Source organism: Danio rerio, chromosome 24, assembly GCF_049306965.1.
Source record: "Danio rerio strain Tuebingen ecotype United States chromosome 24, GRCz12tu, whole genome shotgun sequence".
NCBI classification, from domain to species: Eukaryota; Metazoa; Chordata; class Actinopteri; order Cypriniformes; family Danionidae; genus Danio; species Danio rerio.
In genome coordinates this window covers 9,951,247-9,974,745 of record NC_133199.1, presented here as the reverse complement: position 1 = coordinate 9,974,745, position 23,499 = coordinate 9,951,247, and the positions used below count along the sequence as shown (strand labels likewise).

The 23,499-nt window shown below is 34.8% G+C and overlaps 2 protein-coding genes and 2 long non-coding RNA genes across 7 annotated transcripts in view; 2 read left to right on the top strand and 2 right to left on the bottom strand.

Annotated features, from left to right (window-relative positions):
- nphp3 (nephronophthisis 3) overlaps positions 1-9,304 on the bottom strand; it is a 55,782-nt gene extending 46,478 nt beyond the window's left edge. The window contains exons 1-4 of one of the 4 annotated variants that reach the window (XM_009297293.5): positions 9,023-9,304; positions 5,981-6,309; positions 3,748-3,873; positions 2,014-2,164 (exon numbers count right to left, since the gene is read on the bottom strand). In XM_009297293.5, the coding sequence (XP_009295568.1) occupies positions 2,014-2,164; positions 3,748-3,873; positions 5,981-6,304 (601 nt within the window). In that variant the 5' untranslated portion in view covers positions 6,305-6,309; positions 9,023-9,304. Of the gene's footprint in view, positions 1-2,013; positions 2,165-3,747; positions 3,874-5,980; positions 6,577-8,209 lie in introns of all 4 variants that reach the window. The other 3 variants (NM_001202441.1, XM_073940467.1, XM_073940468.1) reach the window with 3 other exon arrangements.
- A 24-nt stretch (positions 9,305-9,328) lies between these two features.
- On the top strand, positions 9,329-12,919 carry LOC141380823 (uncharacterized). Its single transcript, XR_012399715.1, has 3 exons — positions 9,329-9,411; positions 9,566-9,722; positions 11,189-12,919. It is a non-coding gene; the product is annotated as an uncharacterized lncRNA (long non-coding RNA).
- Positions 12,920-15,673: 2,754 nt separating this feature from the next.
- si:dkey-96n2.3 lies at positions 15,674-21,529 on the bottom strand. The gene is made up of 2 exons (XM_021470286.3): positions 21,402-21,529; positions 15,674-17,310 (listed from the first exon to the last, which is right to left on the bottom strand). The coding sequence occupies exon 2, from the start codon at positions 17,285-17,287 to the stop codon at positions 16,343-16,345; it is 945 nt and encodes a 314-aa protein (XP_021325961.1). The 5' UTR covers positions 17,288-17,310; positions 21,402-21,529; the 3' UTR covers positions 15,674-16,342.
- LOC141380824 (uncharacterized) overlaps positions 16,383-23,499 on the top strand; it is a 36,978-nt gene continuing 29,861 nt past the window's right edge. The window contains exon 1 of the long non-coding RNA XR_012399716.1: positions 16,383-16,469. This is a non-coding gene — a long non-coding RNA (uncharacterized lncRNA). The remainder of the gene's footprint in view (positions 16,470-23,499) is intronic.

Below are 23,499 nucleotides of genomic sequence, written 5' to 3'. Positions count from 1 at the left end.
TATATATATATATATATATATATATATATATATATATATATATATATATATATATATATATATTTATTGTTATTTTTTTATATTGTGCAGAATCATATAAAAACATACACAGATTCTGTATGGTCCTGCTCATAGCTAGGAAAGTGGTCATAATGTGATATTTCATTAGTGTACATGCATACTGCTAAATTAATTCACAGTATTGGGGTGTCAAAATAATTATTTCTATGGTGCATCGCGATGCAGATGATGACGATTTAGTATCATTTTTATAAGAAACCATAATTAGTTATGATAGATTGACAACTTCCCAAAGACATTCATCATGGAAGCATACAGAGAGAGGGGTTGGACACAATTGGAAGTAATTAAAAATGCTTTATTCTAACTATATTCAGAACCTACACTTGTGAACATTTAGCAGTTTTCACTGAGTTTGCTGGGACAGTTTTTTCTTGCACTGAAGGTGCAGTAGAGCCCAAGATCCACTATAAGGACATGATATAAGCTCTCAAACTCACTGAGCAGCAGAACACAACACTGAACATGTCGATGATGTCGTTGATTTTAATTAAATTCATGAGAAAGTTTTAAGTTTATAGCCGTATCAGCTTCTCTGGCTATGTTATAAGAAAAACGAATACAATTTTATAATAAATATCACTTTTCTATAATAAAAACGTTTTATACTACTAAAGAGACGTTAAAATACAGTAATAAATAATATATTAAATAAGATTTTAAAAAAGAATCTAGACTTACTTTTGATAAAACTTCTACCATTTTTGAAGGACTCATGTTAAAAATATTTCCTTTAAAGCAGGGATGTCAAACTTGGTTCTTAGAGGGTCACAGCTCTGCAGAGTTTAGTTCCAGTCCTGCCTCAACACACATACCTGTAGGTATTAAACAAGCCTAAAGCACTCGCTTAGTCTGATCAGGTGTGTTTAATTAGGGTTGAAACTAAACTGTGCAGAGCTGCGGCCCTCCAGGGACTGAATTTGACACCTGTGCTTGAAAGTCTCTGCAATTAAAAATTGCTGTCTCTTTAGAGAAAAATTGTTGTTATTTAGCAATGGTCCCCAATCTGCATGACAATATGAAGCATGATTTCTTTGAGCAGGTAAAAATGAAAGGTTCAGTTCTTATATCTGACTGCTTTTATGACAAAACTGTATATTTATGTAAGGTAAAACTGAAAATTGATCATAATACCTAATTAAACTGAATCGATGACATGATAATTGTCATAGTCAAATGGACCATGAGAGCAGAGTAGGTTCACACCATATACACAGCACACATTCTTACTAGCATGCCCTAAACTGAAGAAGAGTTTAAAATGCAAACAGAGAAAAAAAAAGTTGTACTTCCTCTTCCAAAGAAAAGGGAGTCTGTGTCAGTAATTTACACCGTTTAACATGCAGGTGCTCTGGCAGTAAAACTGAAACATTTTACAGAAATACATGAAAAATGTGCATGTGAAAGGACATACGAAGGAAATACAAGAGAAAACTATTTACCAATTAGTAACTGCTTATTTTGTAGCATTTTTGGTTGACACAAACCCTCATTTCATCCCTCTTTTTTCACAAAATAAATTAGTAAGTTAAATAAATAATTAATTCATTCATTTTCTTTTCGGCTTAGCCCCTTTATCAATCAGGGGTCGCCACAGCGGAATGAACCAGCAACTTATCCAGTATATGTTTAACGCAGCGGATGCTCTTCCAGCCATGCACTCTTGGATTCACACACATGCAATACGGCCAATTTAGCTTATTCAATTCACCGATTCAAGAATAGGAATTGAGTCACTTGAAGCATGCAGTGTAAATGCAGCCTTTGATTCTGATTGGATGATTAGTGTGACAGCTGATAGAGAATTCGTTGCGTTCACTATCTGTGTGTGCTTCTTCCCACATTAGTTTAAAAAACCTTACATGTAGCAAATAATGAACATCAGTTTTGGCCACTGCTGAAGTTGCCCTTGTGTGTCTGTCATATTCTTACTAGTAACAGTGGTGTGGTTGTCATCAGAATCTGAGTCTGCTGGGTCATAAATCTGAATGCCTTGCGCCTGCAGCTGTTGAAGTTTTGACTCCAGATCTCGTTTTGCCCGCAGCAAATCCTGAATTTCTTTTTCTTTAGTTTCACGAAATATCTGAAGGGTGAAACAAAATACAGCATGATTAGCCCTCCTGTGAATTTTCTTGTTTACCAGAGCAAGGAATTTCCTGTAATGTTTTTTTTTTTTCTTTTGGAGAAAGTCTTGTCTTATTTCGACTGGAACGAATGTTTTTATAACTAGTTTTTAATATTTTAAAATCATTTTAACCACTTAAACTGCTGCTATTTGGGGATTTCCGCCTGGATTTTGCCTACCCAAATTTAAAAGCTTCCCAAATCCACATGCAGAGATGTAAATGCAAAGATTTGGTATCATTTTAAAGAAAACCCTTTGATTTTTCATAAAACACTATTGATAGTGTTTAAAATAACTGTATATGTCGTCTGTGTTATAATAAACACCTAAAAAAGAGGCGCTTTTTGTATTTTTTTTTAAATAAACTAAAATTTGAAAGTGTACCTTTTAGATTCTGTGTGGTCTAGCGTGCTGTAATTAATTTTGGTGGTTCCTGCACATGTCTGTAATCATAGGAAAAAAGAAAAAGGTCTCTACCATAATCTATGTAAAAGTTATTGTACTCCAACTGATGAGAGGTGCTGTACAAGCCACAGAGACCGATCCTTGTTTACATATTTCACTATTCTTTTGTTTGATCAAACATAACTCACTGTGTTTGGACCACATCAGACATATAAAAGGATTACTTATGCACATCACCTCAAAAACAGAGGGGAATGGCCCTGAAGAGCACAGCATAAGGTAAGAGATGACAGCTGTCTGTGCTATCTGGGGCTGCTTATTGATCATGAATGTATTGTTTACATTTCTGCGCCATGGAAACACCACAATTCATTCAACAACTGTTTGGCATATGAATATAATTCAGTAAAAAGAATGCTAGAACTGTATGAGCACCGGCAAGAGCTTTCATTTGAGCTATAACTTGTACATGTGTCATATAAAAAAATATGAAAATGAACCAATGTAAAATACCTAGCTCGGGTATCCAAAATACTGTGTATTTAAGTGTAAATAACTTTTATACAGTAGAATAAAAACCAAAGTGATGCATATGTGCATAAAATATAGATTTTACACTTTCAAACCACACCACTTACGGGGGTCTGGTGCAACGCTAGCCCTTTAAATCTGAAAGCGAAAGTCGATGAAGTCACGGACCCGGTACCGGGTCCGCAGAGTTAAAGTGGTTAAGGACAGTATTATTAACCCCTTTAGCAAATTTGACTATCTACAGACAAACAAAGCCCTGTAATACAATGACTTGCCTAATTACCCTAACTGGCCTAATTAAGCTAAATAACCAACTTAAGGCTTTAAATTGCAATATAAGCTGAATACTAGTATCGTGAAAATATTTAGTCAAATATTATGTACTGTCATCATGGAAAAGATAAAATAAATCAGTTGTTAGAAATTAGTTATTAAAACTATTATGTTTATAAATGTGTTGAAAAAATCTTCTCTCCGTTAAACAGAAATTGAGGGCTAATGGCGTAATAATTCTGACTTCAAAGGTTAAAAGAAAAGGAAGTAGAGGGACGAGATTTAGAATTGTGCAAGGTAGGAATGCTCAATGAATCAGCTCAGACTCATACCTTAAACTGTCGTTTAACCTTGTCTCTGTCATGTTCAAAAGTGGCAGCTCTTTCCATGGCTTGGTATTTTGCTTCCAAGGCACTTTCCTTTTCTCGAAGAATCTTCTGGTAAGTCTTCTGAAGAGCCTGACAAACAGAGAAACAAAGAATCATTCATTCATTTTCTTTTCAGTTTAGTCCCTTTATTAATCTGGGGTCGCCACAGCGAAATGAACCGCCAACAAAGAATTAGCAAAACAATAATTATTTAACATACAAACTGAAGAAAGAAACAATGTTAAAGGCATAATTCACTCAAAATGAAAATTCTATCATCATTTACTGATCCTAGACTTGTTTGAGCTTCTTTCTTAGGAAGATACAGTGCGTGGAAAGTATTCATAGCGCTTCACTTCGCTCTAAATTGAGCTCAGGTACATTCTGTTTTCACTGATCATTCTTAAGATGTTTCAGCAGCTTAATTAGAGTTTACCTGTGGTAAATTCAGTTGATTGGACATGATTTGAAAAGGCATACACCTGTCTATATAAGGTCCCAGGGTTGACAGTGCAGGTGAAAGCACAATCCAAGCTTGAAGACAAAGGAATTGTCTGTAGACTTTTGAGACAGGATTGTCTTGAGGTACAAGGCTGTGGAAGGTTACAGAAAAATTCGGCTGTTCTGAAAGTTCCAATGAGCTCAGTGGCCTACATCATCCATAAGTGGAAGATGTTTGGAACCACCAGGAATCTTCCTAGAGCTGGCCGGTCATCTACTGTAAGCTAAGTGATCAAGGGAGAAGGGCCTTAGTCAGCAAGGTGATCAATAACCTGATGGTCACTCTGTCTGAGGTTCTGTGGAGAGAGAAGATCTTTACAGAAGGACAACCATCTGTGCAGCAATCCACCAATTAGGCCTGTATAGAGTGGCCAGACGAAAGCCACTTCCTGCCTGGAATTTGCCAAAAGGCACCTGACGGACTCTCAGACCATAAGAAAGAAAATTCTCTGGTCTGATGAGACTAAAATTGAACTTTTTGGAGTGAATGCCAGGCGTTACATTTGGAGAAAACCAGGCACTGCTCATCACCAGGCTATTACCATTCCTACAGTGAAGCATGGTGGTGGCTGTGGAGATATTTTCAGCAGCAGCAACTGGAAGACTAGTCAGGATAGAGGGAAAGATGAATGCAGCAATGTACAGAGACATCCTAAATGAAAACCTGCTTCAGAGTGCTCTTGATCTCAGACTGGGGTGACAGTTCATCTTCCAGCAGGAAAATGACCCAAAGCACCCTGCAAAAATATAAATGGAGTGGCTTCACAACAACTCGGTGAATGTCCTTAAGTGGCCCAGCCAGAGCCCAGACCTAAATCCTCCATCTCTGGAGAGATCTGAAAATGGCTGTACACCATCACTTCCCATCCAACCTGATAGAGCTTGAGAGGTACTGCAAAGAGGAATGGGCAAAATGTCCCAAAGACAGGTGTGCCAAGCTTGTGGCATCATATTCAAAGACTTGAGGCTGTAATTGCTGCCAAAGGTGCATCAACAAAGTATTGAGCAAAGGCTGTGAATACTTATGTACATGTGATTTCATGTGATTTTTTAGGTTTATGATTTTGAATAAATTTGCAATATTTTTTCACATTGTCATTTTGGGGTATTGTGTGTAGAATTTTGAAGAAAATAAATGAATTTAATACATTTTGGAATAAGGCTGTAACTTAAAATATGTGGAAAAAGTGAAGCGCTATAAATAGTTTATGGATGTACTTTATAATTTGCACAAAAAATTCTGTTGGTTATTCTCTAAAGAAGTACCTAGACACCCCACCCCATTTAGAGTGTCATTATGGACGTTATACCTTATAACTAACATGGATCAAATGATGGATATGCAGCAGAGAAACTACAGTTTTGGGAAACACTCGTCACTACATCATTCCTTTCCCAAACGATGCATCGTACTATGATAGTTCAGCCGCGAGTTATGTTGTTGTTTGGGAAACGCACCCCAGGTTATGAAATAGGTAAGTACAGCAAAACATGTATAAACCCGTAATGAATCAAATGTTTATTTATAAACTCAACAGTTCCATTTTTTCATGAAAAGAGGACTACTGTATCTTCTAAACATGAACATGCATTTTAAACAAGATTTCTAAATGTAGCCGAGTTATTTATTTGCCAACCACTATTATTTATCATTGGCCCACATAAAAAGTCAAAATGATCTTATTCCCCCTCAAACCTGCAGCTCAGCCCGCAACCTCTTGTTTTCCTCATCCAGCTTAGCTTCTTTCTTTTGCATGGAGGTGATTTCATTGTTCTTGCTGACTCTGAAGATCTCGTAGTCTTTCCTGAGGCGCTCATACTCCGCTGCGTACTCCAGTTCCACAGATCCGGTGGATTTGAAGCTGGCACCGATGACACGAGGCCCACGACGGAAGGAGCTCCGCAGCAGGCGTGCCTTTGGCTTCACCTCCACTGGTATCTCGCATGCTTCTCCTCCTTCGCCACCATACGCATCTTCAATCACCTCACCAGGGCTCACCAGAGAGGATGCCGTACCCATAACAACTGATAAGAGGTGCCACAAATATAACGGTCACCAAACCGCATTGCAGGCTACATGATGGTTCTGTTGAAAACAGGAAACAGATACATCACTGACATGTCAAATCATTTATGTAGACGCACCAACACGTTAGAGCTGAAGTGCTGCAGTATTTGATAAGATGTGTCATTATATAATCTGATAGAGCTGCACAATATATCGTTTCAACATTGATATCGCAATGTGCGCATCTGCACATTGCACAATCAAGATTATAGTTGACCAGGGGCCTGTTTCAGTAAGGAGGTTCAAACAACTCGGAGTTTAAACTTGAACTCTGAGTTGATTTACCGAGAGATTAAAAACTCAGAGTTTTCGGTTTCAGAATAGCTGATCTGAGTTGGGTCAATCAACTTTGAGTAGACCAACTCAGAGTTAAGCGCGCACACCGTGACTATAAAAAGGCATTATCAATGGAGCGCAGAAATTACGAGTGACTATGGCAACATCTTAAAAAAAGAGAGCATTTTAGCATTTCTTTCTCCAGCTGAACTTGATCTGCTCATGCAAAGTTATAGCAAATATGAGCGTATATATTTAAAAAGAAGCAACCATCAGTGAAACAGAGACAGCGTGGGAAAACAGCTGCCCAAGTTAATGCGTAATTTTTAATTTTAAGTATTTAAACGTTTTAAGTATAATAAAATAAGTAATGTAATGTGTGATGTTTATACTTTTTTTCTAAACTTTTATACACTTTTATCAGTTTTAATAGATTTAACAGTGCACTTGTTATGTGTTTGCCTTTTTATTGATCAAGTGATAGAGGTTGATATAACATTAAGAAGGTAAGCAGTAATAAAATAATTTAGACAGAATAATAATCCCATTAATCTAGTAACAGTGCATGTCGAAGGTTAATTATTTATGAAAAAAGGACAAGCCTCGTACGTGACTTTGTTCTGTGTGTGACAAAAATGTAGGCAATAGCTATGTTTCCATCAAAATAGGCTATTACATAAATTACATAATAAATGTGCAAAACTGGAATAACGCCTAAAAATAAAGCAGCGTTTTTATCCAAAGAGTCGAAGAGAACACAATCGTCACTTCCTGATTAACTTGCGCCAAATATCAACAGTAAAAACAGAATTTACTGCGGTAGAAGAAGCTGCGTCAATGATTTTTTATTTAATTAATGTACCTGTCCTGAGCCTCAGTCAGAAGACAATTGACACACAATGAACAGGTGGGGGCGTTTGAAGCCATGAGACGCGGAGACACGCTCCAAACGCTCGGAGGTAATTAATAATATACACTAATACTGAAACAGTTAAGGCATTTTAGAATGACTAAAACAACATTAAAGATGTTCTGCAGTGTGCTCAGTCTGCTGGTTTGTACATTCACACACATTTTCATCATCATCTCTAACAAAGCTTTTTTTAATGTACATACTGTAATTTGTTAAGTGCACTTCGTAGTTTATGCGCATCTTATCAAATAAAAGTTTAACCTACTCAGTTATGCACATGTTTTATTATGCGTATTTTCAAAAGTTATGTGAATCATGACGTTTCCATCAATCTTTTTTATGCACATCTCCAAAATGAGCTCTAAAATAGGTGTGTGGAAATGTAAGACTAATGCGAGAAATACCGCTTCATCTTTAAAAAGGGAGGAGACAGACAGAAACTCAGAGTTTGGGGAATAAAACCTGCTCCGGACCAGGTTAGATTCACCACGGTAACTTACTCTGAGTTAAAGTTAACTCTCTTTTAGAAACAGGCTTGACTTACCCTGCTTTCTCGAGTTTAACAAACCTGCCATTTTGAAACGGAAAACCCAGAGTTTCTCTCATTTCAGGGTTAAACTACTCTGAGTTTTAACTTAACCTGCTTTCTGAAACAGGCCCCAGGAGACACAGTTGATGTGTTTTTAAGGTGTGTGATTGTGTAAGCATTTAAAGCATTCTTGAACAAGAAATTAAAATGTTTAAACTTTAAGAAAGATTAATTGTATTTAAGTATATATACACATAATGAAAACTACATTATTTTACATTTAATTCATATTAAATATTAAATTGATTAATACATCAATTAATTGATTACTCAATTTGTCTCCCTAAATACTGCTAGACTCCCAGAAAAAAAAAAATGTTGTTATATTTTCATTTATATATTTGCTCTGTTTTATTAATACTTTTGATTGGTTTATTATTTTTAATGAAGATGCACTTTACAAAACCATCAATGTAAAATCATGTCAATTCTTTCCAAATAGAGCTATTCAATTTATCTATTGAAATTATATACGATAATCGCAATATGTATTGTATAAAAATAAAATATTGCTACGTCAGCCCCAGTGCATAAAAACTTAGTTAACCACAAAATTAAAATTCTTCCTCTTTTATTTACATTTGTATTGTTCCAAAACTGTAATAAATACGTTCATATTATAAACAAAAATTAAATTAAGTGTTTGCAATCTGAATTAGTGCTTAAATGTGCAACATTACTTAGTGTATCATGAAAGAGAATGTTTTTAAATGAACAGTGATCAAAACTTGTAACGTTAGATAAGTTATGCAAACATGCAAACAACATGTTTATTTGGTGTGACGTGCCATTAGGTAAACGCTCTATTTTACAGTAACACCAAAATCAAACACACGATCGACGTTTATGATAATATTTGACAATATTTAGCATATTTTATAATAAACTTAACCTTTAACGGTGGTCTTAAAATCCCGTGGTCAACCTGGAGACGATAAGCGAGACGTTCCCCAGAAGGGTGAAGAAAAATACTCCACCCAAGCGAAAAAACGAAGGAGCTCCAGGACGATGAACTTAGTCAAAACCGATATTAAAACCCAAAATATGAATCATTAGGAAACGCTTTCATAAACTTCGCTGGTATATAAGGCAGAAAGATAAACAAATCTTATCGTTGTACACGCTTTTCCACAACTTGTTCCTGACAACCGCGTTACTAGGCACGCCTTCTTCTACGGGTCTTCAAAGAGACCAAAATGTTTCACTGAAGCCTTTTGAGCATGTGCAAGTCTGCAGCCAGACACTTTTGGAAGTAAACTACAACCCTGTTGTGCGTTTCAGGTTAATTGAAATGTATTTACTTTACAACAAAATGATAGTCAAACCTAATTGTGATTTTGAAGCTGTATTGTTCAAAACTTTATGTTTCTGAATTTAAACTGTTTGTGGTAGTGAGGATTGTGAGATTTCTCATCAAAACAATATTGCTTTACAGGAATCCAGCCTGGTGTTTAGGAGCTGTGGATAAGATTTCAGCACATTCACCGGATGGTCACATCCATTTATTGTAGTTGGCTTTCCCAGGTCAAATTCTATCAGAAACGTGTGCTCCAGACTCCTGTGAACTTAAATTGATGTGGCTAAGAACAGAGGTAAGAAAAAATATGTATACAGTGCTTGGCACATATAAGTACACCCCCCAAAAAATCTCTCATTTAAATTAATATTTTCTTTACAATGCTAATTAAAGTATAATTATATTTATGCATATACATAAGATTAGTCTGTGCTGAATCCTGATCTGGAGTTAATCTAACAAAATAACGTACGATAACGATCAAAAAATTGGTAGCCCAAATTTATACGTTAGTAAGAAATATGAAATAAAATAGTTTAAAAAAAAAAAAGCAGAAAATCAAGAGAAACAAAAATAACTAAAATTTTGTTGAACTTTTGGACATTGTAATTTATTTTTGCCATATTTTGCATACATTTTAAAGTTTTATCTTTCAATTTCTAAATATGTTTGGTGACTAAAATATTATTTTAATAAATCTGTTAATAATATAAAAAAATATAAATTTTGCTCAGTGTATCGTTCAGTGTATTACATTTGTTTGGTTTTGTCTGTATGTGTTTATTTACTCACAAAACTCATCATGTCCTTCATAAGAACTGTTCCATCTGGCACCATGGTAATAATGTGTTTTTAGACTCTAAAAATGCAGTTTTGCTTTATAAGTACTCAATGTTTCGTCAGGGGCCCTATTAATTAGAATTTTATCTCCAAATGTATTCTAACTCTCAAAATAGTTGTTGACTTGCATTTAATGAAACATCAAGGACCTCAGTTTCTTCAAACAACATCAAAATCTTCTTTAATGTTCTGCTGAAGAAAGTCACCTATATTCTGGGTAAAATCCACCACCTTTACAACACGGCCAGTGCATTTAAATGGGGTATATACACACGCACTTTTAATTTCAGCCAGCCAGCCCCAGGGCTTCCTGTTATTTGTTGTCTCATACAAAATCACAACGTTTAAGATCGGATTTCTTTAAAAAAAAAAGATCTTCACTGCTTGGCTGAGATACGATATAAAGTGGGTATTTCACCAAACAAACACTGCATTAAAATCTATTTTTCCGCACCAAGTCTTTAAAATATAGAAATTAATTTTACCCTAGTATTTTCAATGGAATTTCTGTGCAAGCCCGCTGAAAAAAAACTCATCTCTCTTCATGCTTTAACAACCAAAATGCTCAAGTCTATTTAACTGATTGTATGAATTATGTTACAACATTGATGCTGTAAAAGAACCCTTATAAAAAAAAATAAATGAAAATGTATATATATCATACTCAAAATCGAACAGTTATTTATTTTATTGTTGTATTTTGTTCTTCTTAAAAATACATACACTGTAATAAATCCTGGTTGCCTTAAACGTTTAAGTTGAATTAGATTAACTTTGTGAGTCCATTGAACTTATATTTTGTTAAACTGACTTAAAACAGCTTGTATAACTTATAAAATTAAGTTAGAACATGATTACCTTAGTTTAATAAGTTAAAAAACATATGCTGTAATGACTAATTGATCATATAATTTTTTACAGTGTAGAAGTCCTGAATGAAGGTGAATAAATTATGTGGTCAAGCTCACCTTTTGATATACATGTAAGTAACAAAGCCTTTAATATATGCTGCAGTCTAATCTTTGTTCGGCATTCATTCATTTTCTTTTCAGCTTAGTCCCTTTACTAATCTAGGGTCGCCACAGCGAAATGAACCACCAACTTATCCAATACGTTTTTTACGCTGCTGATGCCCTTTCAGCTGTTGGAATTTATAATCAATTCCATGCGTGTTCAATACAAACTCAGGAGGTGGAGATCAATTTAAAAAATATTAGTAATTTATCAAATACAAATGAATAATTCGGTTAGGGCCCTGTGTCGCACAAATGTGTCCTATTGGTTATACAATGCTATCCAAGAGAACACACCAGGCGCTCTGCGAGTGTTCTCTTAAGACTAAAGACCCAGTTTATATACACAGAAGAAGGAGAAGGTGGGTTGTCTCTGTCAGCTTTTCTGCACCATCTCTAGTTCCTCTTTTCTGCACAGAGGAACTGAACCAGTTAAATGCACATGCTTAGAGACCTCCATAGGCTCCAATATGTTTTCATAAATGGTTACACAGGAAATCAGAGGCGAGAGACGCATGTTTTTTTTTTTTGTTTGTTTCTGCTGCATATTTCTTGTCCAAGATAGCTCCTTCTGCAAAATGCTTCATTAGTATACAAAATACATCTCCTCAAAGGCCAGTTTCGGTTATTATATAATTTGACAGAGCATAATAAAATTGTAATATTAAAATATATAGAGTAAAGAACGACTGTAAGGTAAACGATTTAACATCTCTTTAGGCAAAACCTACACAACATACTAGAGAATCAAGGATAACTCTGAGAAAAGAAAAAAAAAAGAGTTATGTTTTCTACACAGCCCCAACCTATCCCTGGGAAACATCCACACACACTCATTCGCACACACTCAAACACTACGTACAATTTAGCCCCAATTCACCTATACCACATGTCTTGGACATTTCACACTGGATGAAAGATCATCATCTTCAGCTTAACCTCGCAAAAACGGCCATAACTTTTCAATCCAGATGGACTGGGCAACCATTACTGCATCCAAAATGGTGAAAAGCCTTGGAGTAACGATTGATGACCAACTAAACTTCTCTGACCACATTTCTAGAACTGCTCGATCGTGCAGATTCGCACTCTATAACATCAGAAAGATCCGACCCTTCTTATCTGAACATGCAACTCAGCTCCTTGTTCAAGCTCTTGTTCTCTCCAAACTGGACTACTGCAACTCTCTACTAGCCGGGCTCCCAGCTAACTCTATCAAGCCTCTTCAGCTGCTCCAGAACGCAGCTGCACGAGTGGTTTTCAATAAACCTAAAAGAGCACATGTCACTCCGCTACTCATCCGTTTGCACTGGCTGCCAGTTGCTGCTCGCATCAAATTCAAAGCTCTGATGTTTGCCTACAAAGCGACTTCTGGCTGCGCCCCTTCTTATCTGCTCTCACTTCTGCAGATTTATGTCCCCTCCAGAAACTTACGTTCTGTGAATGAACGTCGCTTCGTGGTTCCATCCCAAACAGGGAAGAAATCACTTTCGCTCACGCTCACGCTCAATCTGCCCAGTTGGTGGAATGAACTCCCTAACTGCATCAGAACAGCAGAGTCACTTGATGTTTTGATGTTTTGTCTCCTCTTTACTTCCTAATCTGCAATTGCCTCTCTGGATATACCACTAACTGTACTAAAAAAAAAAAAAAAAAAAAAAAACTTTTTACTAATACTTTGCCTATAGCACTTATTTATTGTTGCTCTTATAGTTGTGTAAATTGCATCCTAGTCCTCATTTGTAAGTCGCTTTGGATAAAAGCGTCTGCTAAATGACTAAATGTAAATGTTTGGACTGTGGGGGAAACCTGGAAGAAACCCACGCAAACGCAGGGAGAACATGCAAACTCCACACAGAAACGCCAACTGACTCAGCCGAGGCTCGAACCAGCGACCTTCTTGCTGTGAGGCGACAGCACTACCTACTGCACCACTGCATCGCCGTGTTCGGCATTTTAGTGTACATAAAATTCCCTGTTACTGATTGCACTGAAATACAGTATCAGTGTATCTTCATATTTTTCAGATAAATGAGGAATATTTAGCACTGACACAGATATGTGTTAACCCTATTCATATAAGCATTAATATTTCAGAAGATTTTATTTTTATGTTTTGTATAATATGTCATTCATCCATTCATTTTCCTTTGGTTTAGTCCCCTTTATTAATCAGGGGTCACCACAGCGAAATGAACCGCCAACTTCATTCATTCATTTTCATTTCAGCTTAGTCCCTTTATTTATCAGGGGTCGCCATGAAATGCTTATCCATCATATGTTTTACTCAGTGGATGCCCTTCCAGCTGCAACCCAGTACTGCGAAACACCCATACACACTCATTCACACACATACACTATTGCCAATTTAGTTTATCCAGTTCATCTATATTGCATGTCTTTGTACAGTGGGGAAAACCGGAGCACTCTGAGGAAACCCATGACAACACGGGGAAAACATGCAAACTACATAAAGAAATGCCCACTGTCCCAGCCGGGACTCGAAACAGCGAACCTCTTGCTGTGAGGTGACAGTGCTAACCACTGAGCCTCCATGTCGCCCTGTATTTAATGTCATGGCTTTTTTATTTTTATTTACACAGGGTTATTATTAAAGCACATTTAGTGAAACAGACTACTGTCATTCTCTGTCTTCTGGCCAACCTCATTCAGTGTAAAAACTAACATTGTCAGTTAGCGTAAAACAAATATTTGTATAAAAACAAAACACTTTTTATGGAAACTACATATTTATTATTACTGTAGCTATTAAAATACATACAAGAATATATTAACATATTAAATATATATTCATGGTAAATTGACAAAACTAAGTGGTTTAAATATTGCAAAGTTGATTTAACAAAAAAGTATACACAGTCTTTATATTGTATTCCTTCCAATCCACCAATCTTCCAATCATTGAAATGCACAGAAAAGAACGACAGAAAAAAAAACAACTAAAGCTGTATTGCACTGTATTACACAAACAAGCACTGTAACACATACAAAACATTGATAAATCATAAATTAGTTACTGAATATATTAAAAATATTGACACAAAAAGGTAAATAGAGCTAATCCTGTCACACCTCTAAAGTTGAAGACAAAATTATTATTCTTCCTGTTAAATATTAATTATTTTTCATATATTTGCCAATTGAGGAAGAGCAAGAGTTTTTTTTTTTTTTTTTTTTTTGCAACAAAAGAGTGAATCTTTTCTTTTTAAAGAATTTCGTATAATACTTTTCTTTTAGAGACAGTCTTTTAGTGCATACCTTTGCTCACATTACACCATGGAGAAGGCTACAAAACATTTCAAAGGCTGGAAAAGTAATTTGGAACGCAATTTGATTATATGAAAAATAAAGCAATTCTTTCAAGGTGTATGATTTTTTTTGGAGCTGCATATCTGCATATATATATATATATATATATATATATATATATGTATGTATGTATGTATGTATGTATGTATGTATGTATGTATGTATGTATGTATGTATGTATGTGTATATATATATATATATATATATATATATATATATATATATATATATATATATATAATATATACATTTATTTTTGTCTTTTAAAAAAATCACAGAAAGGAATAAATTAATACTTAAATAAGTATTGCAGAATATTAGTTATAATATTAACATTTTGTGCAAATTTAACTATTTATTGATTTATTATTCCATACTGGCTATTGAATAGTATTTAAAATACACTCTTAGAAATAAAGGTACACGAGCTGTCACTGGGGTGGTACCTTTTCAAAAGATACAAATTTGTACCTTAAAGGTCCTTATTAATACCTCAAGGGTACACATTAGAACCTAAAAAGTACAAAAGTGTTCCTCTTAAAAATTTTGGTACTAACATATACTTTTAAGGTATCAATATTACAATGTATTACCTTGAAGTACAAATGTGTACCTATTGAAAAGGTACCACCCCAGTGACAGTGATACCTTTATATCTGAGAGTGTACCATATTATTCACATGTCTTATAATGACAGGATAAAAACTATCACGATACCGCACTGATTTGCTCCTCAGGCTTCTGTAATGCCTGCCTGATGGCATGAGCATGTGCAGACTATGGCCAGACTGGGTTTGATCCCTTAAAAGTGGATGGCAACATCCACAGCCTGAGGTATCAAGACATTTGTGCTGCCCATTACATTACAAAGCACAGGAGAGGGCAAATTCTTCAGCAGGTCAGCGCTCCTCATTCTTCAGCCTCCACATCAAAGTTCCTGAAAGCAAAGGAGGTCAAGGTGCTCTAGGATTGGCCAGCCCAGTTACCAGACTTGAACATTATTGAGCATGTCTGGGGTGAGATGAAGGAGGAGCCACTGAAGATAAATCCAAAGCTTTCTTTGCCCTTAGATGAGTTTATTAATAAGCTATTTGAGTCATTGCAGAGATGTATGCATGCAGTCCTCCAAGCTCATGGGAGTCATACACATTATTAACTATTTTTCCACTGCACCATGACTTTATATTTTATACAGTACATTATTTCTGTTAAGTGACAAGACCTTTGTCTAAGCAAAGTCAGACCTTACTGACTTAATTAAATAATTAAAAATCATGGCAGGATCATATTTATTTTGGTAAAATAATTGTAATCTAGAGGCCTTTGGCTTTCATGTGAGCCACTTCTGATACCAAATAATCAACTAGAAATTAAGTTACTATTTGTTGTTTCTAAAACAGGTAGTGTGTGTGTGTGTATGTATATGTATGATGTTTAAAACTGTGTTGACAATGTCTCTACATTGAACAGCACTTTGGGAATTTTTGGAAAAAGAAGAATAATTTCACATGAGGGATAATAACCTTGTCATATGACACACTCTCATCTCTAAATATGAGTTTCACATTTGTTGTGAAAGGAATCAAAGTGTGTGCTATGTTTCTGAATGTAATGATGAACTCCATGAAGCTCTTCCAGTTTCACTTTAACTCACGTGTGATACTGAGTTCAGTTATGCCCGAGGGCTGCGTAAGAACAGCAGAGAAGATGTCAAGAGACCTTTCCAGTCTGATCATGTGGTGGATTGCTCATATTTGGGGCTTTTTCCACAGAGCTGCAGCAAGGTCTCTTGGTAATTTCTAGCCAGAAAGAAGTACATGACAGGATCCAACACACCACTGACGCACGTCAAAGCTGAGGTAATACGATTTCCCAGATACAGCATTCGTCTTTCTGATTCTGACCTTGACATGTCCTCATGCTGTTTGATAAAAAACAATCTGTGAATGTGATACGGCACAAAAGCAATCACAAAGTTGACCACCGTAAGTACAATCATTCTCATGGCCTTGCGCTGTGCAGGCGTCTGTTCTTGAAAAGTCATTTGTTTGACCCTCCAAAATATCAGAATATAAGAAACACTCAAAATAACCAAAGGAACGAGGAATGAAACAGCGATTGACACCAGTGCTCCAGTGGGATTGGAAGACGTCTCTATGTATAGCTTTTCACATACTGTCACGTTCTGCCATTCTCTAGTCACTTGGCTTCTGGAGAACAGGACGGGCATCATGGAAATGGTCACCATGACCCACAGGACCGCACAGACCACATTGGAATTCCTGGTCTTTCGCATGTTTTTAGCTTTGTGGGGTAAAACGCAAGCCAACAATCGATCCACGCTGATGCAGGCCATAAAGTACATGCTGCAGTAGAGGTTGACATAAAACAGGAAGCCCGCTACGCGACAAGCCACTTCGCCAAGAGGCCAATGACAGTCAGACAGGTGATAGATCACTCGCATGGGGAGCACTAATATGTAGGACATATCCGCTATTGCCAGGTGCTTCAAATACACTTTTGAAGGCGTTTTGGTGGTGTTGCGATGGCAGAACAACCATAGGGCCAGAGCATTGCTTGGGACTGAGAGGATGAAGACGAGCATGTAGAAGACTGCAAGCAGGATGTTCTCTGTGTGAGAGCTCAGGTAAATCCCCACTTCGGAGTGATTCGACATGGTCTGTCCTTCGAGACGTTGAGCTGTTGAGTCAAAATAAGTATCAGACAGATTTTAGCAATGTTAGTTTATTAAGAACTGAAGAAAGTTACTGTGTGTGTGTGAATTAGGGCTGCACAATATATTGTTTCAGCATCGATATAGGAATGTGTGCATCAGTCACATCGCATAGATCTGCAATGCTGAGTTGACTTTGCAGTGTAATTTTTACATTTACACATCTTTGATTCATTGCATGTGTCTATGCTTGTAATTCGTTTATTACATTTTATGCATGATTCACTGCTCTATTCAACCTAAATGAATACATTTGGTAACACTTTAAGGACCAATTCTCACTATTACTTAGTTGCTACTCTGTAAAACCCAAAAAGTTAAGGTAACTCAAAATGTTTGAGGAAACTGATTGCATTAAACCATTTGGGCCCTATCATACACTCGGCGCAGTGTGGCGCAAGACGCGGCACAGTAGTCTTTTGGTAGTTTCAGCTTGGCGCAAGAGTCGTTTTGAGGCGTTGCGCTACGCGGTTTAAATAGCAAATGCATTAGCGCTCATATGTGCACCCATAGGCGTTCTGGTCTAAAAAAGAAGGCGTTCTGAGGGGCACTGCTCATTGTTGCTATTTTGAGAAACTATAATAGATTTTTCATTAGACCAAAACTAACCCGCTCTAAACTCCGGCGCAGAGTTGCGCCTCGCTTACACACTGCTTAATACGCACAAGAGAGCAATAGGCAAATATCTTTACATATGAAAAAATTTACATATTAAGGATATATATAGGATATATTAAGAATAGATAAAGGATATAAATATAAAGTATTAAAATATTACAAAACATATTATTTTCTAGCCTACATAAATATAAAAAATCACTGCTTTTATGTCTTCTTCATCTCTGGAGGCTTTTTCAGTTCATTCATAACAATTTGCTTTTGTATAATGTTATTTTTATTAGCAGCATTATTTATTATATCCATATTTATATTTGTTTTATTAAAAACAAGCTTAGATTTGCCCACCTGTCAGGTTTTAGACCATATGGGGCACAGCATGTGTTTTAGGATATAACTCAGGTTTTTGAGCACATTTTGTTATTATTGTTCATTTATTTGTTTGCTGGAAATTAGAACTGAAGTTTTGAAACGTTTTGTAAGCGATTAACAAACAAAATTATTTATTTATAGACTAATTGATGTCTGTGCGTAAAGGTTTCCCTATCCAAGAGCGAATGTGAAAGTGATCCATTATCTCTCATTCTTACGCAGTAGATGCTCTGTTTAACAGTTTTCTGTAAAAAAAAAACTGTTAACTGTTTGCTAGTGAAGTGCTCATTTTTTCCATTTAGACTTACTTTGCGTCCTGTAAATAGCGAATGTGCTCTTGGCGCGACGCAGCTGGCTCTTAAAGGGAATGGGAGATGAGACTCTAATTGGTTTATTCTCAAAACACACTTATAACTCATTAAGAAAATAAACTCAACCCTTTTAGACCATGTGCCACGGCGCAAAGCAGATTTTCCCATCCTTAAATTAGCAAAAACGCAACTGAAAGCGCCCTGAAAGCGTTTGCGCCCTGCGTTTTGCGCTCTGCGCATGGACCGTCAAAATAGAGCCCTTTAAGTTCAAAAACTAATCTATATAAGTACTGTGAACTTACTCCATTTAACTTGAAGTAATGAGTAGGCCCACACGGAATTTGTGTGCGCAGAATTCCGCTGATTTTCCATAGAATTCCGCAGATTTCGGCAGATTTTTAGCCCATCTTTAATTCTGTTTATTTACTTGAATAAATGTGTGTAAATCTAAATGTATTAACTGATCTATCTATTATTATCTAAATTTTATTAACTTTATTAACTAATTACAGTACTATTATTGACTAATATGAAAATCTTCATTTGATTTATATACAGTACAGTTTGTACAGTTTTATATTTTTTTGTCTTTTAGTAGATATATTATATGAGAGACTTGCTTTGTTTACCAAATAAAGTGAATCTAGTTAGATTTGCAATTTAAACATTAAATCAAAGTTTAAAAGGTATTACTTTTTATTTCAATAAATAAGGTCTTTAGTTACGATTCTCCCAAAATAATTCCACAGAAATCTGCAGATTTTTACCAAAATTCTCTGCAGAAATGGCAAAAAAAACCATCCGCAGATTCCATCTGGCCCTGCTAATGAGGTATTTAATTTTCATATGAGTAGAATTCACTTTCAGTAAATGTTGAGTCAACTAACTACACACTAAGAAATGTTGAGTTATTTATTTAACCCAATGGTTGAGTTAGACGTATTTGCTGCTTTGTTGGGTTATTTTGAACCTTTATTAGGTTATTTATTATTAACTCAACCAGTTGGGTTAAATATTTGGTGCTTTGTTGGGTTATATATAACCTTTATTGGGTTATTTATATTATAACTCAACCAGTTGGGTTAAACTTTTCAATTTCAACAGTCAACTGATTTAACTGACACAAAACCGCTGTATTAATATTCGTGCAAAGTTTTGTTTTTGCGTTATAAAGTTTAAGCTTTAGAGCAATAATATATATATATATATATATATATATATATATATATATATATATATATATATATATATATATATATATATATATATATATATATATTTTAACAAATTACCTCTCCCTGTTGTTTTTTTTATTTCTGTTTCACCAGCACTCTTAATTATTGATGATGCAAACGCCCACTTCATAGCCGGTCTATATTAAATGGATAAAGTGATTTCTCTACCTCACGTGTTCATCTCTACGTTTTTTTTTTTTTTTTTTTTAAATAAATGATACTCATATTTGGGATATTCAGCCATCATTCTCACCTTTAGGACACAGCTTAGACAATTATTTATTTACACAGCCATAATTATAAAATAAATAGTAGTAATAGTAATACCAGAATGGAAAAAAAATAACATTTAATCAAAATAACCCAATGCATTGGGATAAATTATATAACCCAATGCATTGGGTTAAAATAACCTTTAGTTGGGAAGGTACTATAGTAACCTATAGTTGGGTTATATGTTGGGGTATTTTTAATCAAACTATTTTAACAGAGTACACTTAAAATGTATTTCATTTCAACTTTAACATTTCAACATAACATTTAATTTGATAAAGTTGACTGTTGGGTTATGCAGTGGTTATTGAGCTATTGCCTGCTGCTTAGTATACTTCTAAAGCACATATTCTGTATGACCTTATTCTACATCCCTAATCCTATATCCAATTCCTAAACTACCTTAATTACTATTAATAAGGCGCGAATTAGGGGTTTATTGAAGCAAAAGTCATAATGGTTTGCTAAAAGTTGAACTTTAAAATAATGTGACCAAAAATAATTTCTAAATATCGCTATTGAATCATTTGCTTGACTTGTATAGATACTGTATACCGCAATATATATTGCAGAAATACAAAATATCGCGATGTCACAGTTTTCCAGTATCGTGCAGCCCTAGTGTGGATGTTTTTGAAAACCTCTCTAAGTACTTCTATAGCATATTGATCATTGAGACTCTCATGAATCTACTGAGAGATGCAAAATCCAGGTTCACGAAAAAAAAAGAAAGTTCGGTTTTACCCGAAGATGTAAAAAGTGAGGTGAATTTTATTTACAATGCACCATACAATACATTTTACTCAATGGCCAAAATAGTGCAGTTTCTTCCAAATAAATCTATCTTGTCTTATCTAATAATCTCTTTTATTAGTATGTAAAACAATATACAACGATTAACTTGACTTGAGAGAGTAAAACCATTGCCTTAAAATTATTCAGTAAATAAACAATGTGTCTAATTCAACAAATTAAGTGATCTTATCACGTTTTACAGAGTGTTACAAGATTATAAATGCAAATATATTTTTATATTATGAACTTTTAAGGAATTATTCAATATAAATTATATGATTAAATATCACGCATACTAAATAAATTGGAAATCTTGTAGCATATTCAAAGGCTAAATTAGAAAATCTGTGCTAAATAAAATAATCAGTATCATTAACATTATTAAAGAAAGAAAGAAAATATTAACATCATAAACAGCATTTATATTATTTAAAAATATAAATGGGTACTTACAGGTTTATAGACTGAAGCATCCGGTGCACTGACTTAAAGATAAATAAATGACTTCTTTTGGCTGTAGACCAACTCAGCTGAGTGTTGAGTAGTATGAATGCTCATATCAGTTTCTGTTTTAGTCATATGCTTCCTCTTTACGTAGTAGGAGGTATTTACAGAAATTACATGGTCAAATCCTATAACAGAACCAGTGTTTTTACAACATCCCTATTAACGCATATCACCCCCTGCTGGCGTTTTTGCGTGTTGCAGCATGACTACAACTTCATAAGAGAAACCTGGGATAGTTCAAATTTGCAGGGATTGAATACATTATCCATGATGAATCAGTGTGCAAGTGCACGATTGGACATTGTTTAATGTGCTTACCTTAACTCATTCACAACGGTTAACTCATTATAGGCAACGTCGGTTCCCAGCCGGCACGACCGACCTTAAACCTTGAAATAAGGTTGAAATAAGGACAAATGTGTTTTGAACGTTGAAATAAGGTTGGTACAACGTTGAATGTTGAAAGGTTGAAAAACAGCCCGCATATGGCCAGGCTTCATCGTTGAAATGCGGTTGAAAAAATGTCAGTTGTGAACATGAAATGACAGTAGGGTGATTTACTGTAAATATTTTTCTTCAATATTTGTATACTGTACAAATATGAATGAAAATATGAGTAAAATCTCACCTGTATAAGTTAGTGAGGTCTCTGTGAATGTACTACACCTTTTAATATTATGAAATTACTGTAGGGTGATTTACTGTAAATATTCTTCTTCAATATGTGTGTTCTGTACAAATCTGAATAAAAATATGGGTAAAATCTCACCTGTAGTAAGCCAGTCTGTCCTATGTGAATGCACAACATCCTTTAAAATAAAAATTACAGTAGGGTGATTTACTGTAAATATTATTATTAAATATTTGTGTACTATATTAAATTATGAATGAAAATATGAGTAAAAGCTCACCTGTAGTAAGTTAGTGAGGTCTCTGTGAATGTACTACACCCTTTAATACCATGAGATTATAGTAGGGTTGTTTTACTGTAAATATTTTTCTTCAATATTTGTATACTGTAAAAATATGAATGAAAATAAGAGTAGGATCTCACCTGTGGTAAGTCAGTGTGGCTTATACGAACATACTACACCCTTTAAAATCATAAAAATACGGTAGAGTGATTTTCTGTAAATATTCCTCTTCAATATTTGTGTACTATAAAATGATGAATGAAAATATGAGTAAAATCTCACCTGTAGTAAGTTAGTGAGGTTCTGTAAATGTACTACACCTTTTAATATTATGAAATTACAGTAGGGTGATTTACTGCAAATATTCTTCTTTAATATTTGTATAATGTACAAATAGGATTGAAAATATGAGTAAAATCTCACCTGTAGTAAGTCAGTGTAGCCTACGTGAATGTACTACATCCTTTAAAATGATAAAATTACAGTAGGGTAAATTACTGTAAATATTTTTCAAAAATATTTGTGTTCTGTAAAAGAAATTATAGGTAAATTCTTACCTGTAATAAGTCAGTCTGCCCTATGTGAATGCACTACACCCTTTAAAATCATAAAAATACAGTAGGGTGATTTTCTGTAAATATTCCGCTTCAATATTTGTGTACTATAAAATTCTGAATGAAAACATGAGTAAAATCTCACCTGTAGTAAGTTAGTGAGGTTCTGTGAATGTACTACACCTTTTAATATAATGAAATTACAGTAGGGTGATTTACTGTAAATATTCTTCTTTAATATTTATATAATGTACAAATATGAATGAAAATATGAGTAAAATCTCACCTGTGGTACTACATCCTTTAAAATCATAAAATTACAGTAGGGTAAATTACTGTAAATATTTTTCAAAAATATTTGTGTACTGTAAAAGAAAATATAGGTAAATTCTTACCTGTAGTAAGTCAGTCTGCCCTCTGTGAATTTACTACAGCTTTTAAATTCATAAAGTTACAGTAGGGTGATTTACTGTAAATATTTTTCTTCAATATTTGTGTAATGTACAAATCTGAATAAAAATATGAGTAAAATCTCACCTGTAGTAAGTTAGTGAGGTCTCTGTGAATGTACTACAC

What these genes read in the sequence shown, in the direction of transcription:
- si:dkey-96n2.3 (XM_021470286.3), bottom strand. Translation starts at nt 17,287, where the DNA reads ATGTCGAATCACTCCGAAGTGGGGATTTACCTGAGCTCTCACACAGAG.